Source organism: Choloepus didactylus, chromosome 1 (genome assembly GCF_015220235.1).
Source record: "Choloepus didactylus isolate mChoDid1 chromosome 1, mChoDid1.pri, whole genome shotgun sequence".
NCBI lineage: Eukaryota > Metazoa > Chordata > Mammalia > Pilosa > Megalonychidae > Choloepus > Choloepus didactylus.
In genome coordinates, this window is record NC_051307.1 from 57,932,590 (window position 1) to 57,946,901 (window position 14,312).

At 36.2% G+C, this 14,312-nt stretch overlaps 1 protein-coding gene across 1 annotated transcript in view; it reads left to right on the forward strand.

The window, feature by feature from the left end:
• Window positions 1–14,312, forward strand: part of EPHA6 (EPH receptor A6) — a 1,002,097-nt gene that overhangs the window by 810,697 nt on the left and 177,088 nt on the right. Inside the window, 1 exon segment of the mRNA XM_037834014.1 lies at window positions 4,850–4,911. Coding sequence (XP_037689942.1) covers window positions 4,850–4,911 — 62 coding nt within the window.

Below are 14,312 nucleotides of genomic sequence, written 5' to 3' on the forward strand. Positions count from 1 at the left end.
AATTGTGAGTTACCTAGAGAATTTGTGAGACTTGAGGCATGGGAATAGAGGGTGGTATGAGATGACGCTGGACACAAAGGTAGAGGAGAGATTCTGAAGGAATGTAATTGTCATGCGGTTTAGACTTTAATCCTGTAGAAAACAATGCAATGAGTAACACAGTCTTTAAAAGGGGGGGATGAGGTATTAGCCTTTTATAGTAATTACCTGTTTACTTACCTTTATTCCGCTTTCCACTGTATACCCCAGGAGAACAGAGATCTTTTGTTTTTGAGGATATATCTCCGGAACTCAGAGGTGTGTTGTTATATAGTAGGCATTTTAAAACGATTTGATAGATCACTGAATGTTCAAAAATAGCACTGATTGTTGTGCAAGGGTTAGCTTGCAATAGGGAAAAGAATGGAAGCAAGGAAACCAGTAAAAGATTATTGTAATAGGTCAAACAAGAGAAAACAAAGGAAGAATGTGGGCAGTGACAATTGATTTTTGTATAGAATCAATAAAACTTAATAACCTATAAACTAATAGGGGTTTAAGAAAATGAGAAGTCCAATATTATAACAGGTTTTCAAGCCTGGATTACTAGATGGAGGTTGTGTTTTAACCAAGACAGGAATATGAGAGGAAAAGAAAGTTCAGGGAAAGTGTTAAGAATTTGAATTTGAACTCATTGAGAATGACATTTGTATGTGAGCTGATAATCAGCAGGCAAAAGTGTAAGAGAAAACTGATTCTCCAGTTTTGGTACTTATCTTGGGAATAAAAACAATAATTTACTATATTACGGCATTGTTCAAATTTATGTAACCCATTATCTTTTTAATGCCTGAGGGATAAGAAAATTATTTCATTTATTATCAAACTCATTTGAGATTATAATTATAACTTATCATATACACAGCAGAAACAGGGGAAGTACAAACAGATTAAATAACTGGCTCAATTATTCTTGACTTGCAACTGGGGAAAAAATACAGGCAACCTGTCAATCCAATTTATCACCACAAATTTTATTACCTGATAGACAAAATACAGATGTGATATAATGTTAAAACTAGCAAAGATTTAAATCTTTAATAGAGTTTTGAAGTTGCTGAGATTTGTTTTGATTCTTGATATTAATGTCTACACATTAGAAATTGGCAAACTGACACAAAATACTATATCCAGCACAAACTCATTACTTATATAAAAATTAAAAAGATGTTAATCTCTATAACCCCGTTCTTTCATAAATCTTCCCTGAGGCCAAAAAAAAAGTTTCACTGGCCAAATCTTTTTTCCAAGAGGTCTCTGGAAATTTAAAAGATGTTTTATTTTGTTTTCTTTAACAACAGCATGAGAGCAGTATAGGTCCTCTCATGATCATATGGTTTCATATCATATGATCATATGGTTTCTTATACCACCTGTATTAAAATCATAGATATTAGGGGAGCTGCGAATTTGAAAAGATTTGTTGTTAATAGGAATAGAAATCCCAATTAAAGAGAATAATCATTCTTCCCTATAACAACAAAAAATATGATATGAGAGTTTGCCATTCATTTTGTTCAGAACATAAATAAGTGATTTATTAGAGGATCTTGATTCCAATGTAATTAAAAATATCCATAACTATTTCTGGGCTATTTATGGAGGCAAACCTGAGAAATTCACTTTGCATGACTTGTAGAAGTATCTTTCAGGATCTCTTAAATTAAACTGATGAGGCTTCAAAACAAAGAAGGGAGGATTTGGAGAACTGACTAACATTCAAGAATCCTAGAATGTGACCACTGACGAATATTAAGGTGCTTTTGTGAGATGAAGAATTTTGAGCAACTGGCTAAAATTGTTTCTAAAAATGGAAATAAGATATAACATTTTGAAATATTTTAAAGAGAACATTAATTCCAAATATATTTTCCAGAAGCAATAATGCAATATAATATTTTTAATATTGAAAAACGACAGAAAAGTCAATGTTACCAATAGATTTCTCTTACTTTCCCACATATTTAAAGAATACCACCTTAATTGTCATAATTTCCCTTGTACTTATCTATTTTCTTGATTATAAAATGCAATCATGGGCTATAAAAATGCTTATAATCTTCACAATGTAACTTCTCAATAGAAAACCATAAGGAACAAATTACACCAGCAGTAGTCTAAAAAAAAAGCTTTAGCTGAGTAACAGGTGCTCTCAATTGATGCCACTGCACAAAAGACAAAAAATGAAGAGCTCAGGTGTGAAACTTCTAATTCACAAGAAATTGGAAGAGTCATTTTATTCTTTATCATCTTTGATGAGAAGATGAAACTTGTCACTGATGAATTTTAAGATTGCATAAATATCTCCTAGGGAGTTATAGATAGAGCTGCTAATTTCAAAGTACTTCGTATTCACATAAATCAGAATAATGCTGAAATACTTCATAGTTACTCTCTTAAGTATTGTGAAATCCAATAGAAAAATGAATTAGTTTTTAATTAAGCACCTAGTATGCTCAGCTCTATGGGGGAATGAACATGAGAAACTCACTGAATTGGGATACAAATGTATACATTATGGGAAGATAAAAAAGAAAAAGTCAGGCACAGAATTTTGTAGTGCAGACTATAGATATGATGGGAAATGCAACAACAGGAAATATAATTGTGAATGAAGTAGTTAGGAAAACTTTCAAAGAAGATGTACAGGGTATTAATTGTGGGGAATTGTATGTTAGGACTGGGGAGAGAAGGAAGTTGACAGATAATCCCGGCAGAGTATACCAAAAGCAAAGGCAGGAGAGACAGGATTAGACAAGTAGAGGTGATAATGACAACTGGTGAAGCAGTAGACGTGAAGCCAAGATGAGTTCCATGACTGGAGAAGTTCCTAACAGAGGAGACTTACAGCTTTTATTTACAAATCTTGTCTGAGAAGCACTGATAGCATAAAAGTTAAGATCTTAAACTTTGCTTGACACTGACACTAGCTGTTTTAATTTGGGCAAATAGTTTAACTTTCCATCCCTCAATTTACTTATCTGTGCAATAGGAATATGTATATAAATAGTGCTTGCACATACTATGTTTTCAATACATGTTCACTTTTTTATTCTAATAAATCTGGCAATCTTGGGAAGTGATAAATGTTAAAAATTGAAAATCTAAAAAATTAAAAACAAAGATTGTTTCTTTGGTAGCAATGATCAAGATTGATTAAGAAGAGGTGAGACTATGGGCAGGGGAAACCTCAAGGAGTCATTGTAGTAACCCAACTTGGCCTCTTAATATCCGTAATCCATTATCATTCAGACTGGACTGTTAGTCTCAGAGTTTTTAAATTTAGGTCAGAAGTGATCATTTGTCTTCCCTACCTTGATAACCAAGTGTTTACATCAGTCTCCTATCTCCAAGCTCTCTGAAATCCATGGCCAAATAAAAGATTTCATGAGAAACTTTCAGGTTTAAAACTGGGATCTTCTAGATCTCTGCCCACAATAGCACTGACAGTTCATTTGACCTCAGTATTCTCTGATAAAGTTCTTTATTCTTATTGGGGTGAAATTAATGACTTTGAGGGACATTACAGAATATAAGTTAATATCTACCACAAATGGAAAACTTCTTCAGGTTTTAATTCTATGCATGATAAATTGGGAGCTTTATTACTACATTTAACCTTTAGCACATCTTTCTTTAAAACAGAGATTCAAATGTAAAATCTAGCATTTGCAGACATTGTACTAATTTTTTTATGGTCACCCTTTATAACTTATAATACTTTGAGTTCATAAAAAGGACATGAATTATAATAAGAAATTAGTATTTCCATCATTGGTACACATAATTTCTCTCCAGATCTTCTTTGTGTTCATGAGGAAAATCTCTGCTCATAGTGTAGATTGAATTGCTAAAAATTCCAATGATAAACAAGAAATATAGCAGTAAAAGGTAAATATGTTACAAGTTTATTTCAGTTCAACATAATTTTCCCTTCATCTGAAATGAGTTTATCTTTTGAACTTGAGCAATTGGGCAGAACAAATGCATTCTCTTTTTGAAACAAATCAAAGTTATTCATTCCAAATATTCTGCTTAATAGAGTGCACTGGGAACTGTAACAATTGCAAATAGATATGATAAAAAGTAAACAAATGATGTTCAGTTTCTGATTTTAGCTTCTGTACTAGACTACAAAATCTGAGTTGCTTATATTTTTCATGTACTGCCATCATTGCTCTGTTGATCTAATATATGTCCAATAAAGAGATGATCAGGAGCTATTACAAATCCCACCAACTTCATAGCACTCATCAATCTACTGAAATTTTTCTGTTTAAGAGCCCTTAAAAGCAGACTATGGCTGATGGTTTATGATTCCTTAAAGAAAATGTATGAATTTCTCCTTTCTGATTTGCCTCAAGAATATTTCAGAAATGCCCAGTCTAATGTATTTCAGCCGTAATTACCACAACACTATAAAAGAAGTTGGACCACAACTGCCAAAGCAACTCCAGTAACTGCTTAAACACTGGCTTCAGCTTGTTGATTTTCTTTTAAGGTACAACTAGAAGACAAAAAGAACATAATCTAAACAAGTGATTGCAGGACTTTTGAAAAAAGAAATGCTAAAGTCCCTTGTAATTCATATTGTAATTCATGTCCCTTTTACAAAATCAGAGGGAAATAGTGCTATAAAGAAATGAAGAGATGCTGCTATATAGTATTAGTAGTTTTATAGAAGCATAGGAAAATGAAATACCTATTAATAAAATACAAATAATTTAGCTGCCACAACTGGAAATCTCTAACCACAGCACGTATTTCTGTAATTGCTCTAATCCTTGTGTATTCTCTTGTGCTTTTGCAGGCAGACCAGTAATGATCGTGGTGGAATATATGGAGAATGGATCCCTAGACTCCTTTTTGCGGGTGAGGTGCTCTTTTCTGATGGTATTTAAATAAGCTATTCTGAGTTCTAGTTTTAAATCAATTATCATAAATTAATTTTTTGCATAATATTTTTCATGGATTTTTCAATGAAAAATAGCAGCATTTCCTCTGGGGTGCATTTCTCTGATACTGTGATACATTAGAGTATGACTAAGGGGGATAAGGGGGAGGCATGTACACTTAATAATATAACTGATTTCTCCTGTAAGTTCATTTGCCATATTAAAAAAATATATATTTCAAATGATGTTATCAAGAAGAAAGAGATTAAATGAACCTCGGTTGCTTTACACAGCCATTAATTTCCCTCTATCACTTTCAACTGTTTAGGTGATATTTTATGCATTATCCTATAATGCTGCATTCCTCATATTGATATTTATTTACTAAGTGACTAAAGTTCATATCAGAAAACAAAAGGAAAAAGAATGAAAACTCTTTTAGCAGAGATTTGTTGAAGAACAAAACTTTAAAAAGCATTCTCGTTAAAAGCAATTTGTCCCTAAAAATCTAGTGTATGAAAAAAATCATTTATTTTATATAGTGATACAAAATAACAAAGTTGAGAAGGCACCAGGAAATTATATTTCGAAGTATATTTATAGTATCTTTAACATTTAAAAAGAAGTCATATGCCACAAAAATTTACATTGATAGTGTGGAAAAACTGAAATAGAGAAAATAATCACTAGAGTAAATTATTTTATCCTCAGCAGAGGTCATATATTTAAATGTCACTGTATTCTTTAATATATATCTATCTACAGAGACCTAGTCATTTACCTTGCTTACAAAGATAGCTGGATTTTTGCCATTTGGAAAGTGTTATATTATTTTTCTTTTTCATTTTCGTTAGAATAAACAGTCCTAAGCATTTTTTCTTCACTTTTTTTTCCATGTTATTTGGACAACTGTTGTGTGCATTTACCTATCTCTCCTGATCTCATTTTCATTATTTTTCCTTGATTCCATGCCCTCTTCTTCCAACTGCTCTCAGTGTTAGCAGTGATGATATATTTACAGTGGGACTGGACTTGATATTCAAATTCAATGCCAGGAGCTGAATTCAGCAAAATCGTCAAGTTAATATAGAGCAATACTACCACACAATGCATATTCTCATCCAAGTGTGCTCTTTAAGGCAAAATGAAATTCATAGGTGTTTGGGGACATGAACTGTTTGTTTGTTTTTTCTGTAGTCATTCTCAGAATGTATTATTGAATAGCAGTATTCATTTCTCCTATAAAAGTGCTAAATAATTTTAGAATAATTTATCAGGGCCACGTATTATGGTACCTGAAATGCATGTATGTTCATGCCTTTCCATTATGTTTATTCATAAAAATCACTTTTTATCATATACATATCAAAATGACTCATTATCTAATGATGCTTGGGATAGGTTTTTTTGTATCAACTATATCCTAGAGCAGACTATAATGGCAAACAATACAGCATATAAGCAATCTACATTGCTGCTGAAAATTAGATCAAATGACTGCCACAGCAAATAGGGAAAGAAATGTGAGCTTCAGATATGCTTTTTTCCTGATGAATCATGAATCAATTAAAATATATTATAAAGAAGATTTAATATTTTATAAGTAAAAGATTTGCTTATAAAAATCCTACTATATGTATGTAAGTAGAGTATTTCATGATCTAAATTTTAAAAACTAATATTTTCAAGTCCCTTTATGTACCCTGTAAATAAGACACTTACCATAGAGCCTTGGGAAGAGTAAATGTTCAATCACTGGTGGCTACTTTTGCTACTGTTATAACATTTACATATATTATCCCAGCTCTGACATTTGCTAGCTGTGGGACCTTGGGCATGTTACTAACCTCTCTGTGCCTCTGTCTACTTATCTGTAAAATTGGGATTTCAAAAAGACCTTTTGTATATGATTGTTAATAGGGATTGAGTTAACTATTGTAAAGCCTATAGAATAGTGCCTGACACATTGTAAGTGCTGTATAAGTATATGTGAAGTAAGAAAAAAAAAACAGTTAATTCTATCAAGAAATTACTATAATCCTCATTTCACAGATGAAAAAACTGAGTCTTAACAATGTTAAGTAATTTTCCCTAGGCCATAAAGCTTGAGTGCTAGGACGAGGATTCTAACTCAAATCTGTATGACTCAAAGAGCTATGTTCTCACACTCTACAAATTCTATCTTTTTATTAAATTATTTACTACTTCTTATGAGTTCTGTGCCATTTCTCCATGAGGTATTATGTCTCCTCTGAACATAGAGTTTCTATTAAAATAAAATTCATATGAATGGGAAAAAAGTCATAGGACCAATATTGCCCATATTACTTTTCTTTAATATCCTTACCCTTCTTTGTAAACATATCCCTTGTATCCCAGAAGCTCAGTGCTTTATAAACTTTATGTCAATAGCAAACACTCAACTCCCCATGGCAAGCAGAAATAAAATATATAAATATATAGATTCCACAAATTGTCAAAAGGGAAGTCATTTTTCAAACTACTGCTTTAGAATTTGATAATCGCAGCTTCTGTGAGCACAGAAAGAAGGAAGTGGCTAAGTGCACTGCATAGTAGGGGAGCCATCCATGACTCATTAATAGCATTCTGTGCTTACTGGAGGCAGAAAACATTTCCCTTTGGTCTTCCACACTATTTGAAAATCACTTCAATTTGCTGTTTTATTATGAAGGAGTGGTAGCACAACTAAGTACAAGATTATAATTGAGTGCCAGTGCTGGTGGCTGGCTGGCTGTGATATTGCATGGCATTAATAAATCTCAGGCTCTTTGGGATCCTTGTGGACATTCTCCCAGGTATTTATTGACAGGGGAGGGGGTGGTGGTTAAGTATGTGTGTGTGTGCATATGTATGCACATGCATGTATGTGGAGGAGAAGTGTGTGTATATGTGTAACTATGTGTTTGTAATTTTAAAATAAAATGCATTCTGACTTAATAAGCAAAGAACAGTAGAACTGCCAGTACAGATTTTCCTGACTTTTCCAAGGAAATACACTGATGTGAAATAAATGTAATCTTGACTGTATGATCTCTCTTTTACCAAACATACAGATTTCCTAAGTGCATTTTTGGACTGTCATTTTAATAACAATATTACTAGCAATACAAATAAAAATGGTTAAGAAATACTCTAAAACTTTAAGATGTCATATAGATTAACCACAAAACATTTGTTTCTCTATCTTATTAAGTTTATTGAATAAGAACTTATCGTATCACAAAATTCAGTTATATAAGTATATATTACTGCTGGTTCAAGTTCAAGATAGTGTACTATGTTCATGCTGCAGCCTCCTGGTGCCACCTGAAATCTTTGGTATCAGAGAAAACATAGGCATAATTTATTTTACAAACCACAATTACATAAATAGGGAAGAAAAAATGTTATCCATAAACCAAGAACTGGGAGAAATCACTAAAAGACAAAAAAAAGCAAATAGGATTGGATTGAAAAAGAAAAGTGTTTTCCTTATTGAATTTAATAAGGAAAATGTGCTCAGGAAAGGATGGTTGGAAGCAGCAACAGAAACTTTCACTCCCTTTAACTCCCAGAAGTGTCCCATTGAAGATGATAAATTATATGGTCACCTATGTTTAGGAATGTAAAACACTTCATTGTTACTATAAAATAAAGAGATGAGGCTAGTGAGGTGAGAAGAGGTCAGATAATGTGGACTTTCTGTACCATATTAAGAAATATAGGCAAGGAGAACCTAAGATGGCGGCTACGTGAGACAGGGCAAAAAAACACCTCCATGAAAAATACTAGATAAAAACCAGAAGGAGACCCAGAATACCACTTCCAGCAATACACCAGCCAGACAAGATCTGCTAAATCCACAGGGGCCATGCACTTGGTGAAACTGGGAGTCTGCGTTCTGAAACGAGTGAGTAAGCAGGCTGAAAGTCCCGCAGCTGTGCTGTGGTGTGGGCCCTGGAGCTGCTGCAGATACGGCAGTGAGAACCGTGCAGTGAAGCACTGCAGGAGCAGGCTGAAGCCAATGCCTCAGTGTCTGGCATGGAGGATAGTTCCCCCCATACCTGCTGCTGATTGTCCTGGGGCCAGAGGGACAGAGGGGAGAGCCAACAGGAGAAAGAAACCGCCCCTTCTTGCAGCCAGCTTCCCAGCGTGCTGGCGACACTCCTGCCTGGGGCCGTACCCACAGCCCAGAGCCACACCAGGAAACCCAGTCTGACAGGGAGTGTATACCACAGCACCCCACACATGCCACAATATTCGCTGTGGACAGTAGCCTTGGGTGCAACCACAGCTAGTTGTCCCGGAGCTGGGAAGGTGGAGCTGTGTGAAAAGGGGGAGATTGAGATGCCCATTCAGCCATTTTTGCATCAGGCTTGGTGTGCCCCTTCATGGCCTGGTGGCTCAGGGCTTCCCTTGAGTGAAGGCGCACACTTGTGACGTAGCACAGCCTTCCCTCAGCAGAGGTGCTGGAAGATCACAGCTATCAAGCAAAGCAAATGCCAAGAGGCCGAAAACAACAGAAAATCTTAAAGCATTTGCTAAAACCAGATGATATGGAGAACCCAATCCCAAACACCCAAATCAAATGATCGTTGGAGACACAGTACTTGGCACAATTAATCAAAGGACTACAGTCAAAGAATGAGAGCATGGCACAGAAAATAAAGGACATAAAGAAGACCCTAGAAGAGCATAAAGAAGAAATTGCAAGGCTAAATAAAAAAATAGAAGATCTTATGGAAATAAAAGAAACTGTTAGCCAAATTAAAAAGACTCTGGATACTCATAATACAAGATTAGAGGAACTTGAACAATGACCCAGCCTCCTCGAAGACCACAGAACGGAAAATGAAAGCACAAAAGAAAGAATGGAGAAAAAAATTGAAAGAATCAAAATGGATCTCAGGGATATGATAGATAAAATAAAACATCCAAATTTAAGACTCATTGGTGTCCCAGAAGGGGAAGAGAAGGGTAAAGGTCTAGAAAGAGTATTCAAAGAAATTGTTGGGGAAAACTTCCCAAACCTTCTACACAATATAAATACACAAAGCATAAATGCCCAGCAAACTCCAAATAGAATAAATCCAAATAAACCCACTCCAAGACATATTCTGATCAGACTGTCAAATACTGAAGAGAAGGAGCAAGTTCTGAAAGCAGCAACAGAAAAGCAATTCACCACATACAAAGGAAACAACATAAGACTAAGTAGTGACTACTCTGCAGCCACCATGGAGGTGAGAAGGCCATGGCATGGCATATTTAAAATTCTGAGAGAGAAAAATTTCCAACCAAGAATACTTTATCCAGCAACACTCTCCTTCAAAATTGAGGGACAGCTTAAATTTTTCACAGACAAACAAATGCTGAGAGATTTTGCCAATAAAAGACCTGCCCTACTTCAGATACTAAAGGAAGCCCTACCGATAGAGAAACAAAGAAAGGAGACAGAGATATAGAGAATTTTAACAGACATATATAGAACCTTACATCCCAATCACCAGGACACACGTTTTTCTCTAGTAATCATGGATCTTTCTCCAGAATAGACCATCTGCTGGGATATAAAACAAGCCTCAATAAATTAAAAAAAAAAAATTGAATATATTCAAAGCACATTCTCTGACCATAATGGAATACAAACAGAAGTCAATAATTTTTGATTTGTAGCTCCACTATTTACTTCCCACAGGATATAAAATACATAAACTCTAATGACAAATCAGTGGTTTTGGACTCAATGTAAAATATGTAATATTTGACAAGAACTATATAAAGGCAGGGGACTGGAGGAATATAGGTACATAGTTTATGGGTCCTATTGAAGTTAAATTGGTATCAAAGAAAACCAAGATTGCTATGGATTTAAGAGGTTAAATTTAAGCCCCACAGTAAACACAAAAAAATTATCAGAGAATATGACCATAGAAATGAAAAGTAGAGTATGAGTTATGAGAAGTGGGGGAAGGGGCAATGGGGAGTTAAGAAATGAGTGTAGGGTTGCTATTTTGAGGTGAAGGGAAATTTCTAGTAATGGATGGTGGGAAAGTGATAGCATTACAACATTCTAAATGTGATTAATCCCACTAATGGAATGCTAGGGAGGGGGTGGAATGGGAAGATTTAGGCTGTATATATGTTTCCACATTTGGAAAAAAAAAAAAAAAAAAGACAGTCTAAATAGATGACAATTGAATGCTAAGGATGATCCTGGATGAGATCTGAGGATGGAGGACAGGAGGCTCAAAGGGACACAGTTGGTACATAAGGGGGAAAAAAAAGGATATAGAGAATGTAAGTTTTGTATCAATGTTGAATTTCTTGAACTCCTTAGCTGCGCTTAACGGGATTACATAAAAGAATGTTCTTCTTCATGGGAATTGTATATGTGAATTACAGTGTTTGTTCAAGGATGTGTGTAGCTTGCTCTCATATGTTCAGAAGACAGAGCAATAGATGATGGATGACAGGGAGGGAGGGAAGGAGGGAGGGAAAGAAAGAAATGGTGGTCTGACAGCATGTTAAAGTTGATGGATCGGGGTATCGGGGGAGGGTGGTCAGGGTATGCTGTGTATGGGGTTTGTATTGTTTTTGCAACTGTACCTGTAACTTTGAATTTATTTCAAAATAAAATTAAAAAAAAAAGAAATATAGACTTCATTCCATAGTTAACAGGGATGATTGAAAGATTTTAAGCAGGTATTGGCACGGTCAGCTTTACATGTTTGATCATTGACAACTGTGATGATGAGAGCCTGGAGGTGAGTGGGAAGAAGTGACTAGAAACAGAGACCAGAGAGAGAATATCGCAGCCATCTGGATGAAAGAGGGTGGAAGTCTGAACTCTGTCCATGGTTACAAAGACAGAGGAGAGGACAGAGACTAGAAAATATTTAATAAGTACAACTCAGTAGGGCATGATGATTTAATGGATATGAAAAATGAGAGGTAAAATGGGATCAAGGATCACTTATAAGTTTCTGGCTTGAATGAATGGGTGGAAGGTTGTGCTACCAACTGAAATGAAAATACAGAGGAGAAACAGGATGGGCTGGTGGTGGAGAGATGATGAGTTTAGTTTTGCTCATGTTACATTTGAGATGCCTATGAAACATTAAAGGAAAGTGCCCAAACAGCAATTAGAAATATAAATCTGAAGCTCAGCAGAGAAATCTGGACTAAAGTCAAAGATCTGAGAGTCAATAGCATAAAGTTGATTCTTAAACCAAAACCATAATGCTTCCTAGAGAAGTAAAAAGAAATTTTAGGGATTGGAAGTCTTTATTAGTAGAATAGAAGGCATAGTTGCAAATAAGGGTGAGAGCTGAAAGAATAGAAGAATGTGGTCAGCAAATTGGATATTGGCAGTGATGTGCTAGCACCTGCTCATACTAGATTGTGAAAGATTATTAAATATAATAATTTATATTTAATTTAATTTTGTGATCTTGTTGTTAAATTCTTAGTAGCTTGAAATCATCCATGATGGGAGTATTTACACCATAAAATTTGGCAAATGCTACCAAAAAGACTTATTTTTATTTGTTTGTCTTTTCCCTAGAAAGCCAATTTAGCAGCACTAGATTGGTATTCATCATTTCTGAAATGGGGAAGTTTCAGGAATGACACTTTCCAGGTGTGAACCTGGATAGGAGTCAGTGGCTAAAGTAAAAATATAGATGAATATCTCTAATTAACTAATGTAACAAATTTATGTGTGCTTTGTATGAGTCAGTCACTATTCCAGTACCATGCATTCATTTAATGTTTAAAACAACAGTAGGAGGTAAATATTATCCACCATTTTATCAATCAGGAAGCTGATGCAAAGGCAATTTAGGTAATCTGGCCAATGTCAAACAAATGGTGAATAATTCATTCATTTTTTCACAAATATATTTTCAGAGACTACAGTGGGCCAGGTACAGTTCTGGACTAGGAATACAGACATGAAGAAAACAGGACAAAAGATCTAATAGGAGAATAGATAAAGAATTCAGCAAAATTTATGCTATGTCAGATGGTATGATTGCTATAGAAAAAAATAAAGCAGGGGAAGTGTGGGTGGGCAGAGTGGGCTTCGATATTAAATTAAGTGGACAGGGAAGGTCTCACTGAAAAATGTCTGAAGCCCAATTTAGACATGTTCTTCATTTAATCCACATTCCTATGGGTGTGAACCCATTGTAAATGGAACCCCTTGAGTATGTTATTTTTAATTAAGGTATGGCCTAACTGAATGACGATGGGTCTTAGTCCACATTACTAGAGGTCTTATAAAGAGAAAAACCTGGAAACCAGGAGTTAGAGAAGGCCACAGGGAAAGACTGGAGGTCAGAAGAAACCAGAAAACCAGACAGAATGAGAGGACATCACCATATGAAGGGAGGCAGAAATACAAGGTAAGGAGCCCAAGGGACTGATGTCAGCCAGCACCAGAATGAAACAGAATCTGGGAAAAAGTGAGCCTTGCCAATATCTTGATTTTGGACCTCTTCTAGCCTCAAAACCATGAGCCAATAAATTCCCATCATTTAAGTCAACACATTGTGTAGTATTTGTTATAATAGCCTGACGAACTATGACAGTGGATTTGAGTAAAGATAAGAAGAAGGAGGAGAACCTAGAAGATGACGGCTAGGTGAGACAGGGCTAAGGAACATCTCCGTGGAAAACACTAGATAAGGACCAGAGAGTGACCCAGAATACTGGTTACAGTGATGTGCCAGCTGGATGAGATCTGCTAGTTCCCAGGGGCTGTATACTTGGTGAAACTGAGAGTCTGCATTCTGAAACGAGTGAGTAAGCTGGCTGAAAGTCCCGCAGCCACGCGGCAATCCAGAGAAACCAGGGTTTGGCGTCTGGAGACCAACGGGCTCTTTTAATTAAAAAAAAAGAAAGAAAGAAAAAAGGGGAAAAGCCAGGAGCGGCTACAGGTGCGATTGGCTGCAGGTGTGATAGTGGGAAACATGCAGTAAAACACAGCAAGAGGGGGCTGGGCCGGCCTCTCGGTGTCTGGCCTGGAAGATAGCCCGCTGCAGATGTCCCTGGGGCCGGGGGAACGGAGCGGAGAGCCAGAAGCTGAAAGAATCCCTGCGGCAAGCAGCTCGCTCCTGGGAGGGCTGGATAAACTCCTGCCTGGGGCTGTGCCCACAGCCCAGAGCCCCGCCAGTTGTCCCGGAGCTGGGAAGGAGGAACTGTGCAAGGAGGGGGGTGTGGAGACGCCCCGTTCGGCCATTTTTGCATAAGGCTGAAAGCGAGCTGGCTCGGCCCAGGGCTTCCCTTGAGGGACGGCGTGCACTGATGACGTAGCACAGCATTACCTCACCAGAGGTCCTGGAGGATCGCGGCTGGGCGGGGGGGACCTGCTCG